General features: G+C 36.9%; 5 protein-coding genes across 8 annotated transcripts; all 5 read right to left on the bottom strand.

The window, feature by feature from the left end:
• Nucleotides 1-67: 67 nt before the first annotated feature.
• On the bottom strand, nucleotides 68-1,111 carry LOC118436637. The gene is made up of 2 exons (XM_035855109.1): nucleotides 997-1,111; nucleotides 68-936 (listed from the first exon to the last, which is right to left on the bottom strand). The coding sequence occupies exon 2, from the start codon at nucleotides 910-912 to the stop codon at nucleotides 91-93; it is 822 nt and encodes a 273-aa protein (XP_035711002.1). The 5' UTR covers nucleotides 913-936; nucleotides 997-1,111; the 3' UTR covers nucleotides 68-90.
• A 39-nt stretch (nucleotides 1,112-1,150) lies between these two features.
• LOC110854399 lies at nucleotides 1,151-3,376 on the bottom strand. 2 transcript variants are annotated; one of them, XM_035854931.1, is made up of 7 exons: nucleotides 2,547-3,376; nucleotides 2,397-2,469; nucleotides 2,245-2,333; nucleotides 1,842-2,147; nucleotides 1,696-1,771; nucleotides 1,530-1,621; nucleotides 1,151-1,477 (listed from the first exon to the last, which is right to left on the bottom strand). In XM_035854931.1, exons 1-7 carry the CDS (start codon nucleotides 2,613-2,615, stop codon nucleotides 1,235-1,237), a joined length of 948 nt encoding a protein of 315 aa, XP_035710824.1. In that variant the 5' UTR covers nucleotides 2,616-3,376; the 3' UTR covers nucleotides 1,151-1,234. The 2 variants fall into 2 exon arrangements, with proteins under 2 accessions (XP_035710824.1, XP_021958526.1); XM_022102834.2 differs by having other exon boundaries at nucleotides 1,151-1,459.
• Nucleotides 3,377-3,465: 89 nt separating this feature from the next.
• On the bottom strand, nucleotides 3,466-7,238 carry LOC110853990. 2 transcript variants are annotated; one of them, XM_035854929.1, is made up of 10 exons: nucleotides 5,986-7,238; nucleotides 5,762-5,910; nucleotides 5,341-5,425; nucleotides 5,177-5,265; nucleotides 4,764-5,075; nucleotides 4,605-4,680; nucleotides 4,427-4,536; nucleotides 4,289-4,347; nucleotides 4,121-4,219; nucleotides 3,466-4,047 (listed from the first exon to the last, which is right to left on the bottom strand). In XM_035854929.1, exons 2-10 carry the CDS (start codon nucleotides 5,840-5,842, stop codon nucleotides 3,966-3,968), a joined length of 993 nt encoding a protein of 330 aa, XP_035710822.1. In that variant the 5' UTR covers nucleotides 5,843-5,910; nucleotides 5,986-7,238; the 3' UTR covers nucleotides 3,466-3,965. The 2 variants fall into 2 exon arrangements, with proteins under 2 accessions (XP_035710822.1, XP_035710823.1); XM_035854930.1 differs by having other exon boundaries at nucleotides 6,161-7,238.
• Nucleotides 7,239-8,357: 1,119 nt separating this feature from the next.
• Nucleotides 8,358-10,404, bottom strand: LOC110854022. Its single transcript, XM_022102412.2, has 7 exons — nucleotides 10,152-10,404; nucleotides 10,004-10,082; nucleotides 9,850-9,935; nucleotides 9,486-9,776; nucleotides 9,363-9,426; nucleotides 9,185-9,276; nucleotides 8,358-9,101 (listed from the first exon to the last, which is right to left on the bottom strand). The coding sequence occupies exons 1-7, from the start codon at nucleotides 10,227-10,229 to the stop codon at nucleotides 8,880-8,882; spliced, it is 912 nt and encodes a 303-aa protein (XP_021958104.1). The 5' UTR covers nucleotides 10,230-10,404; the 3' UTR covers nucleotides 8,358-8,879.
• A 1,046-nt stretch (nucleotides 10,405-11,450) lies between these two features.
• On the bottom strand, nucleotides 11,451-22,340 carry LOC118436629 (neuropeptide F receptor-like). Of its 2 annotated transcripts, XM_035855084.1 has the most exons (10): nucleotides 21,989-22,340; nucleotides 21,845-21,908; nucleotides 16,967-17,339; nucleotides 16,524-16,663; nucleotides 16,121-16,155; nucleotides 15,892-16,065; nucleotides 13,042-13,135; nucleotides 12,667-12,713; nucleotides 12,440-12,442; nucleotides 11,451-12,297 (listed from the first exon to the last, which is right to left on the bottom strand). In XM_035855084.1, exons 3-10 carry the CDS (start codon nucleotides 17,320-17,322, stop codon nucleotides 11,974-11,976), a joined length of 1,173 nt encoding a protein of 390 aa, XP_035710977.1. In that variant the 5' UTR covers nucleotides 17,323-17,339; nucleotides 21,845-21,908; nucleotides 21,989-22,340; the 3' UTR covers nucleotides 11,451-11,973. The 2 variants fall into 2 exon arrangements, with proteins under 2 accessions (XP_035710977.1, XP_035710978.1); XM_035855085.1 differs by lacking the exon at nucleotides 12,440-12,442.
• Between the last annotated feature and the right edge of the window lie 1,534 nt (nucleotides 22,341-23,874).

The raw sequence follows: 23,874 nt of genomic DNA, 5'->3' as shown, positions 1-23,874 counted from the left end.
TACATCAACTAATATTACTTGCACGTATGTACATACACATCGTTGCGTCAGGGTCAGTCATCTCGATCACTACGACAATCCAACTATTTATTAATGACCTGTATGTTTGTGCTTGCCCTTCGTTGTCGGCGCCTTCGTGGTGCTAGGACTCTTGTGCGCTCCAATACCTCGGGCGCTTGGAGGCGGACCCCAACCATAAGATAGATACCATCCTATCGTGAAAAAGATGGCGAACATTGCGAATAAAAGCGTCCAGATCCCCGTCCAGAGTATAAGTTGTTTCTTTTTCGGTATGAATGGAGCTTCGTGATGTACTTCTAAATATTCGTAAACATCCGATCCATCATCAGAGTCGTCGTCATCCTCGTCAGAATCTTCCACTTTGGGGGACGTGTCATCTTCAGTTACTGAAACGGTAGGCTTTCCAGTTTCGCCACCTTGAGTAGCGTTCGTTTTTGCAGAGGTGCCGCCGGTCCCTTCTGCATTTGCTTTAGTACCAGGGACACCAAGCCGAGTATTGGAGGGCTCCATATTTATCAGGACTTCTTCCGGGGACACTCTTCTAAGATCTAACTTGGAGGTTTTTAATCCTTTGTTATGAGGGGGAAGGGCTAATGTGGAAGGTTTGTCGTCCAACGTTAAATTATTTGGGGTTTCTAAGTCGTTTTGTGGTTGGTCTGAAGTTTCCAAACTTCCCAGCTTCTTTTTCTTCTTGGATCCCTTTTTATGATGTTTTTTCCCTACTGGGTGACGCTTAGTTGAGGGCTTTCCGGGGTCTGACGTGGGTTCTTCGGATGGGGACCGGGAAGTATCAGAGTGCTCGGTGTTGAGGTCGACGGTTGAGGTTGGATCGAGTTCGTCTTGATGTAATTTTTTCTTATGGTGCAACTTTTTCTTGGATTTTGATTTCATTATCTGACGTATTGAAGCAATGTACTAGAAGAAGTTAAATTTGTAAAAAAATCATTACAAAAATGTGTACAAAATTAGACCTACAATTCATTTTCCATGCTGAACGGCTTACATATGGCCATTTGAGAGTATCCAAGATATGTACGTGTGCATAAGACGGTGAAATGATGGACACAAATTATTGCAAGTATTTTTCTTGGTATGTCAGTCGGTAAATAAATTTCGAGTCGGGATCGTGTAAGTCAAAAACATAATTAATTTTATTTATTTACGTGATCACATTATTATCGAGCACTTGACATGGTTACAAGTCTCGTAGATTTTACATGGGGATACCACTCCGTTCAAAAACATCGGTGTATTTAACACAAATGAAAAGTACCCAAAGTCGATACACTATATTAATTAGCAGGATAAAAAAGTACACTAAAGTCAACAGGACATGGTCTGATCTCCACATGAAGAGGAGATAGACAAAGATTCCGGTACTGATGGCGATTGTGAGAAGGTAGCAAAAGCAGAAACGGAACATCCAATACTTTTTCTCCTGCATTATTGCAAATCGCTATTTTTTTATGAGGAAGACAACTTGACACGTTTTTTGCATTATTTAATACCTTGTAAACAATGTAGAATCCTATGGCTGCAAGTGCGATTCGAATATATCTGAGGGCAGTTTCTTCTATGAGGAGGGCGATATCTTTGTCATCTAATTTGCATATATGGAGTCACTTAAATAAATTATTGTGTACAGTGTCGAGTTTGACTGTAAAAAAAACTTGCCTTCATATCCAACAAACTCGGCTTGAAAAATGAATCTTGTAGTTTGTCGATCCAGAAATATTTGAGCATTTAAAACCTGCAAAATTTAAATATTGCAAATAAATTTAAAGTAGTTTTATCTCTTCAAAGTATAGTTGACCACTCACAATTTCAAACATTAACACCAACGCACTAGCTTCTTTGACATGACTTTTGTAAAAATCCACGATAAACGTCCATCCTTTTCCTATTGGTTCCAAGTCCGAAATTGTGTTGAAATATGGGAGACAATTGACTCCGAGATTAATTGCGTAAGCATACATGGCTGTCATCATCAGAATGAGGTACAGCGTGGTCAAAGCTGGACTGATCTCTTTGAAAGACCAATCAATGTAGAATAGCTCGATGAAAATGGATATGGCTAGAAACCCCGTGTAGGTGCCCATCCAATATATTAGCCATGATTTATTCCCCTGTCAGAAACATGGTGAAATATGGTGAAATATGTACAGATACAATTTTGTTTGTTATATAAACGCTGCAAAAATAGAAGCAGAGTTGACGACAAACCTTTAAGACAACGCCGTAAACGAGGAAGATCACCGTGGTCAATATTTCGAGTAGGATCAGCACTAACCACGTGTATTCTTCCCATGCTCCTGTTAATTTAAAAATTATCATCACAATTATATTACATATTTTCAAGTAATTTATATCTTTACGGAAATCGTATCCCATTTCTTTTATTGCTAAAACGGCGACCCAGTCGACACACGTATTGAATAATAGATTGACCTGGATAAAGAAAATGGGCAATTTGAGTACATCATGATATTTATTAAATAGAATTTATTTTTTTAAGATAAATATACCACTTGTAGAACAGCCACCAGAACCAATGCACTTCCCGGTGGGAGCCCGTATCGAAAAATTAGATGCATTTTGAAGTTTCTTTGTGACTAATTTCTAATCACTGACTCAATCTAACTTCGCACCAATGTTAGTAAACAAGTTCATTACACTCTGTTGTCAATAACCTACTGCATTTTATTGAGCAATCTATTTGTTTTACAAATACAAAATATCCTTCGGGATAAACGAGTCATTGGCAAAACAAATAACCGACAGAGTTCAGTTCACCAGCTTTATTCCAAAGTGACCTGGAACGAAATGATCCAGATTTCGAGATTTTTCCAGTGTAGGATTGTGAAAATATTAACTGGACCACAATTTGACGAGTGTTAGGTTAAAATTCTATTAATTGACAAAGATCAATACTGAAATGAATTAGTTATTTCTATATTTTCCAGCCCACCAGAGCACAATGTGTCAGAAGATGATCACGCAAACGGAAAAAAATGCAATCGGACTGGAGCCGGCAGTTCACAATGGGCATAAGCAAGTTATACATATAAAAGTTGGAATAGAATGACTCGATTTTCATACATACATGGACATTGCTACATTGCTAAAGCTTTTTAATAAGGCAAGCAAAGCAACACCACAAAAATGTGAAACGGATGTGATGCCACACAATTATTATACATCCTCGGGTTTGCGTGTCACAGCTTGAGATTCCATTTTCACTGTACGTATTTAGCTCTTGCCACACACTGATTGTGTAATTTATGAAAATCAAAGCTCAAAATAGCTGCAATTTGAGCTATGAATGCACTAAAAAATATAAGTGGTGCTGGATAATTGTAGTGAATTGTGATTCCAAATATCTAGTGGTGGTCGATTCGATAGTCGTGGTGGTGGAACATACGTAACAAAAGTCGTAAAATAATGTACATCTCATATTTCTTTTAATGTCACAACTTGGCATCTCACCCATACGTCAATATCATTATTAAAATCATATTACAAAAAACAATATTTTTCTTACTTGCATAAATCTACGTACAAACAGAAGTATCGGTTTCGCTCTACATAAATAATTCTTACCCAATGGCCGCGGAAGACAGAGGGACATCCCCACGGCTATTCGATGTTTCCATCATCTGCCCATGTTATATAAACCCCCCCCCCCTTATCCTATAATGTTAATGTCCCCTGATGTACCCACGGCTTCCGCGGCCACTGTTTTTACCATGGTCTGCTGCATATGGTTAACAATTTTTTATGACGGAGAATGGATAATGCATAATAAAAATAAACCTTTTACTACTAATTTGGACGGCTGAACAATAATCTTTAAATAACGGAGATAATTATTAATTAAATTAAATTACTATCAGCACTTGTTGATGAAGGATGGCAATTTAAAATTGTGTGTGTAGCACCAAGTCCTAACTGTACTCTGCAATGAAGGCAAAGTCTGAGTTTTCTTGGGGGTACGAGTAGCAGAAACAAATGGTAAAGACGAGAATTCTGCAAGATTAATTTTACACATTACATATTTTGATATGGTCAATTTTTAATTCAATTTCCGTTAATAACTTGCCTGTACACAATGTTGATTGCAAAGTAGAAGAGGTAGCCGTAAGTTAGGATTTCATGTTCGGCCATCCAATCCACGACCAAGTACAAAAATATGGCGAAACTATATAAATAAAGTGTGTATGTTACACGTTGCATGCAGATATTTTTTTATGTAAATTGTAAACTATACCTTAAGAAGAGGGTCAAAAGGTACGGGATGCACCAATACTTGACCCAGCGTTGTTTTCCCTGTAAAAATCGTAAAGAAATTGCACTTTCTTGTACATAATTCGTGTACCATGTAAGACAATATTTATATTTCTACTACCTTTGAGATAATGACCAGACCAGCAATGCCCACAACAACTCGGATAGCTCGTAACACCATTTCTTCCAGAATTATTGGGTACGACCCATTATCTGCGTACACTCCATGATCTATCATTATGAGTCAGGCATTACTGTACATTTAGCAAATATTACTATCCAAACTGGTCAACAAATACCTTCATGACCATTGTAAGATCGGTCGAAAAGCACGGGTGGCAATTTCCTACTCAGGAAAAAGTACATGTTGAGAATCTGCAGATGCGAAAACCATTTTTTTTACAACTAGTCTCTTTCATCGTTTGTGCAAATTTGACGAACGCAGATTCGCACATTACCAATTCAGACGTAAGCATAAGTTGAGCCCCCATTTTTGCATTGTGTGCAAAGTACTTCCAAATCCGGACAAATCCTTTCCCAATGGGTTGCAACTCTTCGAGATTTTCCTTCATGTGGGGGACGCACTGACAAGCGACGCAAATGATGTATGCGTAAAACAACGTGTACAAAACCACTGTGTACACAGCGCTGGTTAAATTCTGGTTATCATCCGTCCCTTCAGAGTAAACATAATGAAACCAGACAACGTTGAGAGCCACGACGCTCGAGATGGTTACCACCACCCATGAGATCAGAAGCAGTCTGGAACCCTGGGGGCAGGCAGAAGGGTTGATTATTTATTGTTGACTTGCTTCGTTTAATGAAATTTGTATATTAATAAATAAATAATACTTGGAAATATTTGGGTAACCTTTAAAATTGCGCCCACCCAGAGGAACAGGATATCCGCGAATATTTGCATGAACAGGAATACATTTAAGGCTAAGACCGATGGCGTCTCTATGTAGGACAATGTAATGAAATTCATATTTTTTCTTGTTCTTCAAATATAATGATGGATGGATGGATGGTTACCCAGCATGAATTGTACGACGGGTGTATTCCAGTGAATGATGAATACACTTATCACATCCATGCACGCTTCGTAGAGGCTGATAACCTGTCAAAAATAAATAAAATACAAATGGAAAAGGACCCTCGATCAATAAATAATTTGGACTCGTGTGATACTTAAAAGTGTTGGCTTAAAAGGTTAAAGCGTGTGTCATGTGGGTAACTTTGCTTTATAACTTTGTCAATCAAAGCGCAGGTACCCCGGTCAGATGTCAGAGGAACATTAGTTTGTCAACTTAACTTAAATTGTTGTGACAAGGCGGCATGAATACTTTGATAATATTCTAATGTATGTAGGTCTTATCAAAAGGCGAAAAACAGATCGATAAGCCAACCCTTTACTCAACACCAACAAAGCCGAAAAGTCTAAAAGTCAACTCACCGTCTCCACAAATCCACAAAGGATGAGACAGCTCCCCAAGGGGAGGCCAAATCTTAGAAAATCCACCGCGTGCAACTGCATCTTCCTGAATTTTTATGTATATAGAATTTTTAAGAGTCAAATAAGTAACGCGTACACCAAATTGGTCACTGTTGAATAAACAAGAACTACTCAGAAATTAAGATAATTTTGAAATAAAATTAATTTATTAATGAGATTTTTGCCTCGTGGTCACAGGACCATCCCCACATTTAACTGTGGTACCAATGCATTAAAGAATCTCAATCTGACACACTTTCAATTTTATTCACTTCACTTTTGCCCAAAAGTAAAGCTCCCACAAACAATAGTGGTAAGTAACGTGCACCTATTTACTCTACGTCACTTTTTTTCCACTACCTGTTTCCTCATAAAGTGCAGTGTATCAATTTCATTCAGACAGTAATAGCACCACGCCACGCGTATGGTTTGGGGCGATAAAACAAAGGCAACAAAAATGTAACGTCAATAATTGTCAATTGGCGAATTTATTAGTTCAATATTTCATGCTGTGTGTCACAAAAGGCTGGGATCTGGTTTCGTTATGTACATACGTTTCTACGTGCACTGCCACTGCATACACCAGCTTGTTAAGTTGTACACAAGTATGTACATACGAGAGGATTTTTAAGAGAACTGCGTTTTACGAGCACTTTTTTCACTCAAGATTAAGTAAGACATAGAATTATCAGATGCATATGTACCCGAATTAGATTTGCGGAGTCTAATAATAATAGCAATAGCACAAAACTAAACCAGAAGAAGTGAGGAGGAGAGAACATGCATGAGAACAACTGCATATACTTATTGGACTCCAGCCCAAAAGAGTCGGGTGTCAAGAATTGGGCAGGTTTTTAAACCGTATCGTCTCTGAGAAAGGTTCTCTCTTGGTGTTACAGTTATTGCATTTCTGACTTCTGCCTGACTCACCAAAACGAAATGAATGATTTGTTTGTTTAACGTTTAACACTGCTCCAGATTTGTAAACATATGCATATACTTTAAAACCAACTAGCTATTTAGCGATATGAATGAGCCTTCACTTCCTCCTGGATGATCCACCAACCAAGCAACTGAATAGTAACGACGCCTACGACGGCACGAATTTCACTATCGCGTCAAAAAATCAGGCATAGGCGGAAAACGTACATAAGAACGCTTATAATATGAACTTCTGGTCCCTTTTGTTTTAAGATATGCACTGATAATAACAAGTTATCGTAATATGAACCACGTCTCCAAGAAAATAAATGAACCCAACAATACTCAACTATTGTTTCTTCCAAGATAACTGGTGGTCTGGCTAACTAACTGCTACTTTAAAATTATGCACACTTATGAATATTGACAGATGAAGGTATACATTGACTTGACCACCATTCTTATTGCACTTCCACTTCCTTCCAGCCGTGTTTCAACACTATTTTAGGAAGGCGACGTGATGAAAGACCATTGAAGGAAATAAATGAAGTGGACTTGCATTGAATTTTCCGCATATGATTAGAAGAATACTTAATAAATAATGCTTCATCAGGCAAGAAGGGAGAAGGGGATGCAATTTTATTTGGCCTATTGTCAAGAAGTTGTTGCTTATTGCTACTCTTCAATAGTTCTTAATACGGACATCATTCAAGCGACGGTGTGGAGAAGGCAAGGTCGTCAAGTATTTATTATTGTAGGTATCAAGTTGTAGCTTGCAACAAATTAACCTCAGGTCTTGTTAAGAAATAAATTAATAATAAAAACATTACTGCGTGTAGTGATAAATAACTCGATAGCTCAATCTGCCCAGTTTTCAGTGACAATAAGGATCATGATTTGCCTTTATACTTATCTTCATATCTTGTGGATGGTGACCCTAACTTTGCTCAGGGTTGGCTTGTGTATGTAGCAAACCTCCAAATCGTGGAGTTTCATATTATTAATTTGTCCGTGCTTATTACACGGTTATTATGTAGCATATAATGTCTTTATAATTGTCTTTTTTAATGGGGTATCACATAAAAAATACCTATTTTTGTCTGGTGCATTACACATTTTTATTTATTGAATGACGTTCCCGACCGAATGTTTAAGAAATATGAGCCAAATTTTGTTTTAATTCGAAGTCGTTTTTAAGTCGTCGTCGGAATGTCGTTTTTTAAATGACGAGTTATGCTGGAACGGAATTTGAGTTAATTTTAGTAAACATCGATATTACCAAGTACATTCATTGTTAAGTACTTATTCGTCCAGGTCATTGTGATTCAGACTGCGATGCACTCGGAAATATGTTCAACTTCAAGATTATGTCATCCCTTTTTGTTTTAATGAAGTGATTCAAGCCACAAAAGTAATGAACTTCAGAATGCACGACCGCCGTAATCAAGGTCCTCGTACATACGTGTCTACATATCTTCTACATATTTACAATAATATCTTGATTATCTTCTAACAAAGCTATAACAAACAAACAACAAAGTCAACAATGTTCTGGCGACCGCTAAAGTGTGTACATTACACGAATCCACAAATAACCAGTTCAATGTCCATGAGATGTTAAAAATGAGAAAGGAAGTACCAATTACTTAGATTTATTTACATATACAAACAAATCATTGTAACAGGACCAGTTTTTATTTATAGCAAACTAATTATAATAAATGTGACCTTTACAAGTTCATCAAAGACCATTTTCAAAAGGAATCTTCACACCAATCGAGTCATAAGTATCACATTTAATTCAATTAGTCAAATAAATAAGGCTAATATTTATTTATGTACTTGACTGATAAATATCAAGCTAATAAAGTAATTGTTATAGAACTGATACTTCATTTATGGGCATGACATTTCACTAAGGTTGCAAATTTATTGTGTGGACATATCAAATTTTATTATCGATCTATTTTCGCAACAATATATACCATTTACTATTTGCATTCCACTTCACTTATCTAAATATCCTTTGTGTGTGTGGTCGTGCTAAATTTCCAACTCAAAGACCACGCCCTACTTGCTTCTAGGAACTGCTAAATACCGACACTTATGTATAAAACTATGTTTGTAAACGCATTTCCTACTGAATTTTCCTTCCCTTTTAAAGAACCATTGTGGAGAAATTGACTTGAGTATACCTCAAACAAAAGTATAACACCACGCATCGCCATAAGAGGTGAATGGGGAAAAATAAAAACACGGCGACAGTGTCAATGAGATCCTCTCCTCGCCAGGAAACGGTCAATATGACGAACAACGCAGTGCTGATCAAAACCTGAATCGCTACTCCGAGACACCACAATCTGACCTTACTTCTGTTGTCCTGCATTGAGCCAAAACAATGGGAATTTTTAGGTATTGCAGTTTTTCGTGGAATTTGTGGCACGTAAATATTTTTGTGTTTACCTTGTTGACTAAATACAAGCCAATGCCATCCATTATGAGACGAATTGCAGTCATGACCCATTGTTCGCCGAGGATGGCAGGATGCTCAGAAGCTGTAGTTATTAGTAAAAATATGTCATATTTTGGGATATGTGGGTACGTTTAGTAAATAAACTGAGCTGAATTAGTACGGACATACACAGATCAATGGCAAAAACGTACAGGAGAAATCGTCGAATTATGATGAACTGAACATCAAGGACCTGTGGAGGAGTGAAATTTTATCGCGACAGATTTTTTAAACGATGCGGATTGGTCTTACAATTTCTGAAATGATGAAAAACTTGGCCGCATTGTGCAAATCATTGCAGAAATATTCCCAAATGTAGAGCACCCCTTTTCCAATGGGTTGTAAAGCTTCCCCCCTTCGTAGCGTTTGCCAGGCCCAAATTGCAATCGTGGCCTGATACGAGTGCATCAATGTCAGTGTGATAATGGAGTAAATTGCTTCCGTGTAAAATCCCCGGCTGGCAAAGGCTATCCCGATAAGGACATAAAATACGGCGAACAGAAGAACCGAAACTATCCAGCCTAACAACATTCGATGGCTTCCCTGAAAAAAAATAATTGACGAGTCATCCTTGTTTTTGAGGGAGAGGAAATTGTTGTATAAAATAAACAATTACAATAAAAATGGTCCCAATCCATAAAAATACGAACGTGGCTACAGTTTTATGCACTGCTACGCCAAGTTCTATTCCAATGTTAGGATCTGTGTGAATCAGTCAAGAAGAATCATTTTGAGGTACTTTTGTTTGACTACAATTTAACGAGTTGTACCTGAAACGACGCCATAATGCACAAAATTGTAGTATAATGTGCGAGCAAATTCCATTATGCAAATGCAAAATAGAAATGTCTAAAATATCAGAAATTTTGTTATGTATTTTAATTTTGATTTATGAGTATTTTGATGTTTGGTAATTACCAGTTCAACCAGTGCTACAATTAATAGAGCGTTTCCCAAGGGAAGTCCAAGTTGGAGGTAGTTGCGAATGTCCCCCATATTTTGAAATAGTTAACAATGAAATGGTTAAAAATTATATGAAAATTCGTTCATTGACGGGCAAGGTTAATGCAGTTTTTGCTAAGTTTGGACATGTCGATGCACGAGAAGGAGAATGGCTGAGATGAGGAAAGGCTTGATTTATGTTATCAACAAGATGATGCCCTTTGTGTATGACCTTTTTATAAGCTAGTAAGTAAACTGAGTGGGTATGATCACATGTGTAAGATCATGTCATATTTATACATGTATGATGTGCGGCAGATCATGATTTTCATCTGTGGTTTGGTAATTTCATCAAAGTCATTACGAATAATAAGACAAAAGTCATTACTAACAAGTACGAATTTGTGTATGCACTATAATCCTCCAGACCATGTAATTGTAGAAAGAAAGGCCATAAATCTCGTGTCGATAATTCTTAATTCTAAATATAAACCTAGCTGTGTGGGCACTTAAACAACAAAGGTGCATATTTCATGACCTCAGAAAATTTCAGGAGAAACCGAATTAAGATGTCAAAAAATTGTGGAGCATCTAGTTGAACGACTTTTGTTAATACTTACTAAAGTCATCATACTGGAGTTGGTCGGTTACATATACGGATCTCGGTATGTCAATGTCATGCATTAAATAACAACCTATGAACATGAGGAGGGACTGGATATATGTATGACTTTGAGTGGATAAGAGCAGAGTTAATTGGGGATTCCAAACCCTTTCAAGATCTGAGATCCAAGAAAAGTGATTTTGTGTCCATTAAGGACAGGATTTGTCTTCTACTACCGAAATCAAGAAACAGTGGAGCACTTTGTCAATGTTAATCTGATGTGGGTTCCTATATGATGAGAACTGTCTGTGTTTGTTAGGTTTGCTTGTTGAGTACATGACGGCCATTTACTCTTTAGTATTTAGGCAGCATATTTTATGACATGAGATGAGTGATCACGCATGCATATTAATTAATAATAACTCTCGAGAGTTATTATGGAAAGTGAATGGTTATTTATGCAACTCATGTCATCCATAGTCCGAATAAGAAACATTTGGAAATTTCCAGATTTATGTAGCACGTACTATTTATTATTACTTAAATATGCATGTCTTACAAATAGGAATTAGATATGGTTAATCGTATGAGTGGATATCAAACTATATAATAGTAACTTTTAATTAAGATGGTAATGCATCTTTGTCATCACGTGTATAATTACTTGTGTCATTAATTATAATTAATATAAATAAGTAGACATATGTGTATAATTTTAATTATGTACATTCATATATACTCAATTTTCTTCCTGTGCGATGCAGATTGTAGTAGCTTAATCAAAATATTCAATTTATGCAAAGTTGGATGACAAGCAAATTAAATTATGAAATACAATTATAGTACAATATTCCATTAATCAGACCAAATTCAGGTACAGACAGATTAATTTTGATAAATGGTTGATAATAGCACATTCATTGATTGAGGACACGTGTACCAGAAATTCTAAGCTATGTAAATATAGACTTTTCACTTGTTTTCATCAATTTAAACGTTTATGTAATCTGAAGGCTAAAGTACTAAATACTCAAAAAAGTACATTGTTGTACTCGAATAGTTACCACTAATTATGTAACCAATTTAATTTTTAATTTAATTACTGATTTAATCATGTTTAATTAAATTTATCACACATACTTTCCATCCATAATTTACCCACCCGTAAAACTTTCACTCTCACAACTTTCACTTTTACACGAGCGTCGGACACTTCATTTTAAACCGTTGGCAATACGTTCCAAAATCATAGCTGAGCATAAACAGAATCACAGGATTCATCATGACCTGAATGTATGTAAAGTTCTTCAACACTTTGACATAAAATTGAGTATACGCCACCAAAATGTCGGGGAGAAGATTTTGTGGTAAGTCCAGAAAAAATTGAGCGAACCCATACGGTAACCAGAAGACGAGGAATATTACCGAAAAAGTACACGAGTTCCGGAGCAGACGAAGCCGGGTGTCTGGAAATGTTGGGAAAATTTGTACCCCGATCCTGTTCTCAGACCAAGTCACCTGCAAATCAAGCATAAAGTTGACGGGGAGAAGAAGAAGAAATTTAAATACTAAAACTATGCATCGCGACTTCAGCATCTTTCAAAATAGCGTCATGCATTCTGCAGTTTTTTTTAGAATTCCGCAATCAACGAAGACTCACATTCTTCACATGTGCGTAGGATGTTGCAGGGTTTGCGGCATGAGTCAATAAAAAATTTAGATTTTTTTACCACAAATACATACGGACACACCTTACAGAATAGATTTATAAAGGGCAAAGTTCAATAGTTGACATTGGAGGAAGGAAGGAAAGAAAGAAGGAAGTTTGTTGTGTATAAAATATTTATTACTGGTCTAATTTCAAGTCTCAGAATAAAACCGACTTACGATTGAAGCTCGAAGAAATCTGATTTTCCTCAGCGTTTTCGTCGACTCTGTAAAACAAGAAGGATGCGAGATGAGAACTTTGCTTCCAGTAAAAGTTTGCATGGACGAAATGGGAGAATCTGAATCAAAGACATTCCAGTCCAGACACAAGTAGCAGCAAACCACCCACGACGACAAGGACTCCTTTGAGAAAGGAATCGTCGTCCTCGTGCTGTCTCGTGAGAATTCCAGAATTTCAAATTTAAATCTTTTTGAACTCTCATTACTTTCGACCCGCTGGATAAACTTTTTTGTATTTTGTATGTACTCGTAGCATCAATCTGACTGAAGTAATGTAATGTGCATACATACATACGTATTTATGTATTTAGTTACCTTGAACCAGGATCATCGAGGGTATAATGTAGACCGAAAATAGGAACAGGATCGCATACATTATGGTAACGGACATGTTGCTGAAAAGGAGCGTCTGAAAAAAATATAAATAGAAGTAATATTACGTTTTTTGGGGAAATTTGGTCATTGTAAGTCTTCGCTCGTTTGGTTAACAAAAATACAAAATTTCATTTTCAAGGATGCAGGTACATTTTCATATTAAAAGTAATGATACCTTGATGGGTTTAAAGATATGAGTTGCGCAATTAAGTTATACAATCCTAGAGGAAACTTATTTAGTTACGACTATTTATAAATATGCTTCGTAGTTGAACAGGTACATATGTAAGTTGAATTTTAGTTTCACAAGCTCTCAGACTGAAAAATTTCGACAGTTAACATGTTAACAAGCTCATCGCTAAACTTTTCGATACTTCAATCATTTTAAAAGGAAAGGTTCCGTATGAAAAATATTTGACTTATGCAACAAAGAAAAAAGTGGATGGAACATAATACGCGTTTTCTTAAAGTCGTCTGCCATACATACGTAACATCAGGAGAAAGTGGTGAAATTCAGGATTGCCACGTGCCTTTACTTTATATAAGTAAACTCATCACCCAACAGCGTTGCCCATATTATTTCATGGTTGGTCGTTTATTAACAACTTACGACATGACATTCGACAATTTAATATGGACGAGGAATCCGACCGTATTATTAGGATGTCTTGCTCAATAGTGACTCAAAGGTTGAGTCAAATTAGAATGGAATGATTGAATTAAATGCATTAAGCCTTCGGGGGTAGGAAGTCCATGGATGGTGAAGTTTGCGTACGTAACTTGGGTAAATCGCAATAAATGTCTATTAAATAGGAGGACAGATAACCAACTATCAGTTTAACACTTGGGTGAACAATTGAGTTCTCGTAATTTGAATTTATACAATGGGACGCTATGACGAATGCCTTCCAGCGAGGTGTCTACTTTCTCTATGTATAGGTCCAATTTACATCGCTCATAAAGTTTTCATCACCAGCGACGGTCCAATTACGCTCATTTCGTAGTACTCAGAGGCATCAGGAAATACAGAATTTTCCCATGCAATATGAAACTCACCTTTAATAATCCTAAGTAAGATACTTACTGAATCAATTACCATTATTAATCAACAGATTTTCGGGATATCGGTTATGTGTCAGGGAAATTGGGGCTTCCAACTAATTGTCATTTTGCCATCATCACTCACTCGTTAGTCGGAGGCACAACAAAAAGGGACACGATTTGAATGATGGCAATTTCAATTTTTTTCAATTCAATTTGGAATCGTATGGGGGGACACCTGTCATCATTAACTAACTAAGCATACATTTGGTGCATACTGATTCGTGATCTGTGTTGTACGGAGAAAGTAGGGCTGAGACAAAGCAATGTAAACAATAGGCCCATTTTAGGTGGTCGTTATTATGCATGAGTGCCGAAAACCAGAGTTAGGTAAAGTTGTAAACCAATTCTGAGAAAGTAAATTGCCTTTATTATTATGTCAGAGACCAAGTGCATCCACATCGCTGCACATGATGCCTACAAATTCCACACGTCGTAAATAATACGAAAAGGATTGCTTTGCTTGGCATGCTCTAGACAAGCCGTCATTTAATTTTGAATCGAGTTGTTGGATTGCCACATAATTCAGGGAATTGTTCAATCTGGATGGATGTCTGCTCAATTTTGTTCGCAGGAAGGAAGGAAGGAAAAAAAACGCTGTTCAAACAGAATGTCTAGTCGTGGATATGTAGATATTTAGGATTCTGATTTTAAATTGGACCCGAGTTGTGAAGCGTTTCCGTTGCAAATTTGCAAATTGGAAACAAATCCTCCGCCCATGAAAGTTTACCGACTACATAAAATGTATATTTTATACGAGGCTGTATTTGGTCTGTAGTCTGTAACGTTAAATTATTATGAATTCTGTTTGAAAATGGGAAAGCATTTTATTGGGTTTGACGATGTGAGCATTAGCATTTCAATTGAATATCTACAAGTGTTTACTTTGTTAATTGAATGTATTGAATTTTCTCCATGTCAGATCCGATATTGACAAATCGTGCAAGATTGAAATAGTCAAATATACCATGCGTGGGGGGAATTAAAGAGGTGCCACAAATGTGTGGGGGTAAAATAAATAACTTAAAAGAAAGGGCAGTGTCTAAATTTGGAAAAGTAAGCTTAATTTTCGTACTTTCAACCAAACTCTAAAAGAAAACCGGAGCACGTGATTTCTTCGCAGTAAAATATCCTCTTTCTGCCCACATCAAAGAATGTGAACCATTTTACTGCTCTCGCAATCTTTCAAAGGTGTGTTTTTCAAATTCAACTAAATATTTATCACCAACATCTACTTTCACTTGATACACACATATTTACAGAGGTGAAGTTGAAGCGTGGGCGAGGATGAGGGTGGTTTCGAGCCACGCTTCATGACTCTTGTGGTATCTCTGGGGAGAGATCACTTCACTGTGGTTAATTATAAATTGAGACTACGTACGAGACCAAAGTCACAAGTCTTGGTCTTGTAGGTCGGGTTACATTGTGGTCAAATGTTAAAATAATAACGACCCTGAAGGTTCACAGAGGTCAAAGTGTGTCACACGACAAAAGCCCCAAAATCCAGTCATGAATGAGTTTCGCACGATCAAAACTCGTGGTACAGGAATGTACCACGAGTTTATTGTTTCAAGGCACGAATTTTCTCGGTTGAATGTTAAGCGTACAATAAATCACTCAGGACTTCAGAACACAAATGTATACACATATCCACATGCCAAACAAGAGAATATGTATCATTATCTTTACCTTTGAACATTTATAGGGATTTGAGATGCAAGGATCAAATTTTCGACTGACTCCTAGTGGAGCAGCGATGAGGAGAGAGAAGCTCCAGATGAATATCACCCTCCAAAACGGATTCATGGAACATGTTCTCGTCAAAGGATTCCGAGCAACGCGACCTCGGTCAAAGGAGATCGCCTGCAAATTATCATAATTACGGATTTGTCTTTTTACTAATCTTTTTCGATATTACCATTGTTGTGAGGGCCACGAGTGGAACGGGTATTCCTGCAAAAAGTTAGGATATATACATTTAGATCTATATTTGGGATCTTCTAAATGCATATAAGAAGTTAATAAACTATTCTTATTATTTTGTGGTTATGCAACTTGTTCGGATAAACTGGCGAAACAATTTGCATGCATTTGTTCAACATGAAGGGATTGAAAACACGCAAAACTTAGGATTATGCATGCACAATTGAATTATACACAGAACACCTCTTCACGAATGCGAAGTTTCATGGTTTTCTTATTTTAGGTCGGTTGGGAATTTTCAATTAGGTTAAAAACTTTATTTGTGACGTGGCGTCTGCATAGTTAGCAAATAAAGTCCCACGCAGTGCAAAATTTCAAACTTTTATTGTTACGCGTACGATGTAAGCAGGCCAGCGTGCGGCACCACAGAGAAGAATAGGTCCAAAGGTCCATTGAAAATTCCATATATCTGATATTGACGGAAACCATCAAAAGCAGAGATGAAACCGAAAGGTTGGCTATGAGTAGATTTGCAGGTCTGAAATAACAAAATGCACCACGTGAAATTTATTATGCATTTAATATCACATCACATTTTTTTTTACTTTGTGCAAAAAGTGCCAAAATTCAAGGGCACATTTGGGCTTTGTTATTTGAGTATATGAAAAACTTTCTCCGGCAAAACATGTTCTGGATCTTTGGAATTTACAATAGATTCATGTCAAAACATGTTAATCTCGTATGTATGTCAAAGATGTATGTCAACATTGATAGGGAGAAAGTTGTGAATGTTTATTTGTGTTGTGTGGTTGAGACCCAATCGGCAATTCAATTCACTCACTTTCTAAACTTTGGAAAAGAGCATATGAGACAGATGATGGCCAGATTTCCAAAACAGGACAATGCCGTGACGAAGATGAAGAACGGGTTGGTGAAAATCTCGTCAGCTTCAGGAGTGGCTTTCTTCAGTGCAAATAATGTCGTAGAATTGATAGATCTGGTCAAAAGGGAGACTTTCTCCAGTTGCTCGGACTCATATTGGAGCGGAGACATCCAGCTCATTTCCGTCGTGGCGACAGTTTCCAGCCCCAGGTCGACAACTATTTCGCCATCCTCATCCCTCCGCAGTCCAGTCCCAAAAAAGGAGGATGAACTGTTTTGAGATGGTGTTCCAAGAGAGTAGTTTTTGCACGGCATTTTTTTCGTACGATTATCTGAAATATTACAAAATATTATCATGACAAATTCCATTGTCGGAATTGAAATAGGACATATTTTCATTTCTTGATCTAGCTTTCGGGCACAAGTACAAAATGCCGATTTTGTAATAAGATGGATACTTTAACAAGCTATCAAATTTCTGGGAAGTGGATATTTTATTACAAACTGGAAGACTGAATTTAGACGAATTTAACTTAAGTAAATTCCTAGAAATCCACTTTAAACAAAATTTTATAACCCATTGGTGTTACGTAGATATTTGCAATGCATACATATGTTACGTATGTAGTTATATATATTACACCCACGATATGCTTATGTGCATATGGTTAAAAATTGACTCACTTTCTCAACTTTCTCTGAATGCAGGGGTAATTGAAACAAGAAAGAAAGCCGAGAAAGTCGGAGAAAGTAACCAAACGTTATAAGAATTGCATGAAAGGATGATAAATAAAACACCCGAGATTTCTGACATCCTTCCTTTGCAACCTTCCTTCCGACTTTAAATTACTATGCATCTCGTTGTTTGCATCTGATTCAAGTAGTGTGTAATTTTTTGTAAGAAATCAGAGTGCGTAAAATTTGGTAAAAAGACCTTGAAGGTTGTACTGGTATTTACATATAGACAAATATTTTTTAATTAAATGCTGAGAGTTCCCTTTCTTAATCCGGCCTTAGCAAAGGATGTATAAACATTCATTCAAATAGATTCTGGGAAATTCTTCCGACACGGATGAATTTTTTTTGTGTATAAAATTTCCACCGTCATTCTTAAATTCTGAGCCATTTGCATGAGCATCATTTGAGCTGCAAGCTTTAGAAGTACGTTTACTCTCAATTAAACGCGTATAACTATGATTGGGACGATAGTTTGAAAACTTTTTCCGAAAAAATTCTTCCACCAGGTTGAAAAACTTTCTCTCTTAATAAAGTAGTCTCAGCGTCTCAAAATGGGAAACTTATTCTACTTACCCAATAAGAAAACTTTTACTGCAAAATCAGCCTCTGGGTTTACATATTAGTTGGTAGTCATAAGTTTTCGTGTAATGCTTATAAGTTTCAGAACGGGTTTTCAAGCATTAAATGGGTGCAAAAGGGTTATGAAAAAGTTTCCAATATCGTGTTTTTTCTTACATATAAGGAAGGTTAGGTATATGAAAGTAATCTATTTTTCAGGTGTGGGGGCTCAAGCTACCGGATGTGGAATGTTTTTCAAGGATTAATTTCCTTTACTTTTCAAACTAAATAAGTAGCTCACGTCATTAGGATCGAATTAGCTAACCTTCACATAATGATGTATTTCCTTCCATGCAGAGAAACTGATTCAGGATTTATTGTCTAATTTATCAATTGTCATTCTTCCTATAAAAAATAGCAACTAATGCGAAATTGAATTAAGTCTCATGTATTTATCTCGTATAATGGCATGTTATGTATGAAAAAGTTACAAATGCCCTGCTATGTAAGAAGTCTTAACTTATCCTTAGTCAAACAAAAGGGCTAAAAAGTCCCTTTCTGTCAGAATTATAAGTAAGTTTTATAATAATAATTCATAAGTTTCTAAAGTCAGGGTCCACTCAATAGGGAAATATTGAGACTGTCAAAGGTATTAAAAATTGCATAAAGAGCTTGAAAATAATTTCTAATATTTCTGGCAGAAATTTTCTGCATACTCGTGAGATCAAAGATAAACACGGACCCGTCTGAGAACTGGGTAAGCATCGATCTGGTGGAAATTATAAGCCATTCGTATCACGTAATATATTCATCCAGATACTTTCTTAGTCATATATTCTTGATCATTGATTCAGTTCACATAATATTTTTTTTGCGAAGTTAATGATGATACTGACGAATTCAATTCGAACGGCTCCTAATTAAACCAAGATTTCCTTCATGTATAACAAATTTCAAGCTTTCTATTAGGTGTGCAGTTCATTACGACATAAGTTCAAAATGTTAACTTGTTGCTTGTTAGTGAGGTTTGAGCAAATAATACAGTTGATTGCGGAGAGCTTTCTATTACGTAAGTTTATCAAAGGAGGGAAGTTGTAAGCTTGTAAGGCGATATTCCTGTAACATTACATACATTCATCTATACACTGCTGGCAGCCTACATACATAATTCGTTAATTAAGTTTATTTTGCTGGTAGATTTGTCAATATCCAATTTATAGATTTTCGTTCTAGCTTGCTGAGTTTGTGAGTGATTAACACAGTAATAATTGTGACTGGTAAATATGATTTTAATGAGAGAGTGAGGGTCAAAGTTCATCCACCCAGCCATGTGCCCTTGATTCACAGATTCTTACACTTGCCAGATTTCCCATCAATCTTTTGTGCACCATGTGCAACAGTCCAAAAACTAAGGAAATGTCTCATAAGGGGTGGTATTTCTTCGTAGAAATAAATTTCCCTTGGGAAAACTTTCTAAAGGAAGGATTAGGTCAGTTAATTAATTGACCACTGACCGAAGCGCGGCTACTATGCGGCACTCAAGTTCAGAATGAAGTGTACAAAAAATATATAGATCATACAAAATTGAGAAAAATATGTGTATGCTTATTTATATTTCGATAAATGAGCTTTTCTTATTCCGCCCATACACACATTTGAGGTGATGAGTTCCATTACAAACATTGCATACATAACCGTAAATATCAGTTTCTAGTCACAACTCGAACCCCAATGTGTCGTGAGATACTCGAGAATGTGACTAAAATGCGAGCACATTTACCCGAATATGAATGAAACATTAAGCCGTAAACCACTTTAGACACGACTTTCTCTTCAGAATTTTCATCCAAGAAGAAGGTGCCACTCTAAAATTTATTTGTGAGTGGAATGAATATGAGTAGCTTTTTACACCCACACAATGTGCGCTACATGTGAAATAATATTTGTTTTCTAGGAGGAACAATTTTCCATACGACGCCATATGTGGCGTGAATGATAAGTATTCCTTTGCTATATTTGGAATTTTTCGATTTACTTTATATCGCCGAGTTAGCACATTTGCAAACTCCACGCTGCATAAAATATAGTAATACAATTCAGATACTACCACTTTTTACAAGCGAATCAGTCTGAGAATAATACGGTTTGACGTTAAACTGCACGGTAATCTAACGTGTGTCTGTGCAAAGTAAACAGAGACAGATTCTACGTACTTACTTGCACCACATCTCCTCGTCTCTTCATACTTTCCCTACCACTTCAGTTCAGTTTAACGTTAACCAAACACCCGACTCATCCTCAGCCGTATTAGTCCTGCTTAAGTTTCGGCACCATTTTTACTTTCACCTTCTTGGTGGTGACGGGACAAGGCCAGCGATCCATCCATTATCTCAACAGCGTCACTTACTTATGTATTCCACATGATACCATAAGCTACGTACTGCGACCTTCCTGCTTTCATAAATATGCACTGCAATGTACAGCAGATGGATCACATACACGTGAATCTCTGGCTGAACTCGGTAAATCCATTAAGTTTTGGAAAGGACAAAAGAGAGCTTCTTTCTCGATAACAACTTTCTCCTCTTCATTTTACTCCCCTATTTATTCGACCGACAGAATGGATCTCATGCTCAGACTGCTCCTCCTCCTTCTCTTCGACAAACAAGTTTTACAAGATAAATTGAAGTGGGTTTCTGGCCTAAATATCTTTGTCCCTACTAGAACTTAAAAGAACTAGAAAATTCTGTCTGTCTGTCTATGATAACATATGGGAAGTGTCGGGTTCGTGTTTTTTCGCCACTGTGAAGGGAAACAAGATAGAGTGAGTTTGGAAAAAAATCTTATCAATCATTTGACACCAGGATGAAATGAAATGTATTGTCGCGTTTCGCAGTTACATGAGAAATTGAAGACAGCAAGAAAACTACATATGATGAACTCGATGAAAAGTGAGTAAGAGAGGTGAATTTCATGTTTTCTGAAGTATCGAGTTTTACAAGTTTGGCTAAATTGAAAGAGGTTTTCATGTTCCATGTACATGGAAAATCGAACGAAAGCATACACATTTCAAGATGGAAGGAATTTCGATAGTCGACTCAAAACTTTCTGCCAGCCATCTGTATTATTTGAGTCAGGTGCTGGGAAAATGACGACCGAACTCTTGGTCATTACGGGAAAGTGTGTCCCATCTGTGGCAATTTGACTGGGAATGCCATGTGGGACCATCAATATTTGACGGGCTATTAGTGCTTGAAAGCATGTATGTACCTAATTTTGAGTAATGGTGGCAACAAACCTCGACGACCAGCAGCTAATCAGATTTTGCATGGTCACACCGCACTCTTCCTTTCGTCGCAATTTGCACTATCTACTCCATAATTTGCATCACTTGATCAATGCACTTTGTCCCTTCATTTATCAAAGGTTATTATTAAATCGGCGTATTTAACAGAATGCACTCTGCACAATATAGTTAATTTACACAACCATTCATCAATCCAGTTGAACCTAGTACACAATTAAATTAATTGCGACCTACCTCACAAGGCTTGTAGAATTCGAATGGTCCCAACAGACGGATAATGGCTGCCTACATTTCCACTCTATTGAACAAACCACACTGCATCTCGAATGCACCAAACTTTTGCGTCACAGAATAAATTACTTGATTCACTTTACTTACAAACACCGAGAAATTCAAGCAAAATGGGTCGGTCGGATTAATCTCAGAACGAGTTGTTTTTCATCTCACTTTCTCCCCACGAATGAATGCATCGTCTTTCTCACTACACACACACGAGCAATTGTAGTAGCTGCAGTAGTGAGTCACTGAAAAAAATATGAGACTGAATTTTGTTGTTCACTTGGCTAGTAGAATGGTAAAAATAACTGCATTCTTCTCCTCTGGAGAGAGCGGAATAATGCCTCAAATGATAATAAGAGCGAGGAGACGCTGCATTTGGAGATGGCCCAGTTCCAAGAGATGGAGAATGAATGGAGAAAGTGGGACCGGAATGGGATGGATGTTCTTCGGGTGAAAGTCTACTTTCAACTGATTGTTGAGCTCTAGTGGAGACAGGCGAATAAGAACGGCCAGGCCATTCCATCGAGACCACCAACAAATACATGGTGATGATGGTACGGTAGACCGGAAAGTGTACACAATTGGGCCCTTTTTGCTGTTGTGTTATGTACGAAAACGACGTGTTGAACTACTTTTTTGTGGACCATGTCAGCCAAAATGGTTAAGTTATTAAGCCATTTGAAAGCGCATAAGTAAGGTTGAAAGGTTGAAAAGAAACTCCCCGCAGTCTGGACACGTGGATGTAAGTATTTATGTATTTGGCCATTTTCGTAGCATGTATTTCCAATTTTCTCTCTCGAATAATTGCTCTCGTGCTGGTCTGAAACATGAGGATTTCTAGTTATGTATTTATTGTGGGAAGACCTTGGCTTATATTTTTGCTTCCTCGTGTCCCTAATATTAGAATTTTAAATTAAGTACTCTTAGTGGTCGGGTTTGATTAAAGTGTTGGCTAAACGAGGGTATCCACTACCAGTTATAGATGGTGGGTACGAGTGAATGTGTTCGTATGTAATTTTGTGAATGTGGATGAGAAGATTATGCGCCCAGGGGAGCATTTCTGAAAAACAGGTCGGCATGAATGCTTTCTTTCACATTGATATGTAAATCTATATAATTTTCTCATTTCTCGTGGAAAAATATGCGTACTGGGTTCTCTTACTTACTGAATGAGTAGTTAGACCGAGATGTGAATGAGGTATAGCAGCATTACTGGAATTAATTATAGCATCTACTGATCAACAAGTTGTGTAATGAAAATGATGGTTCTTCTAGCGTCACTAAACGACATCTTATCCCTGTTTTACATAATACGTAGAACTCAAGAAGCTGAATATGGAAATTATGTGAACATTTATGTAAAGCTGGAGATTAAGCTGGTATTAATGCGAATATATGTACGCACCACTGCTAAGCTGACCTCAAAACCACAAAATTGTCTTTAATGAGCAGCAAACCTAAGTAAGTATTCCCAAATTAAACCAGTCTTGTTCAGAAGTCGACGCCGACCAATTTTGCAGCGAAGGATCCTTAATTAAACCAAATTCAATTAGAAGCGTCAAAGGGCAGCAGCAATTTTTTCTTAAAGAAGCTCCCGAAATAGGCAACTTGACCCGAAAATTGCACTTATTTCATTCTTTACTAGACTATTCTTTAGAGTTATCAAAGTTGTTGACTATGTAAAAGCATAGCAGTAACATTGAGAAAGTAAATATCCCATTTTCTAGCATGTAAGTACTTACATTAATGTTTCATGGAGCCTAACGCAGAATGATTATGCATTATATTTTCGTAGATTGAGACTTCAATTTTATTGACCCAGCTTCAACTTGGAATTATGTCACAATTTTGCGTCAGTTTTCGATCAATTTGGGCAATCTCATCTCCAGGTTATTGTACATAGGAAGATACTGCACCACTCGGTTACTCAATCTCACTTCTGGGTTATCACGACCTTGTGTTTTTTGTGTGGATAATACCAATCT

This window comes from Folsomia candida, unplaced genomic scaffold, assembly GCF_002217175.1.
Source record: "Folsomia candida strain VU population unplaced genomic scaffold, ASM221717v1 Fcan01_Sc009, whole genome shotgun sequence".
In the NCBI taxonomy this organism is placed as follows: Eukaryota; Metazoa; Arthropoda; class Collembola; order Entomobryomorpha; family Isotomidae; genus Folsomia; species Folsomia candida.
Note: the sequence above shows the minus strand (reverse complement) of the source record. Positions and strands in the feature narration are given on the sequence as shown.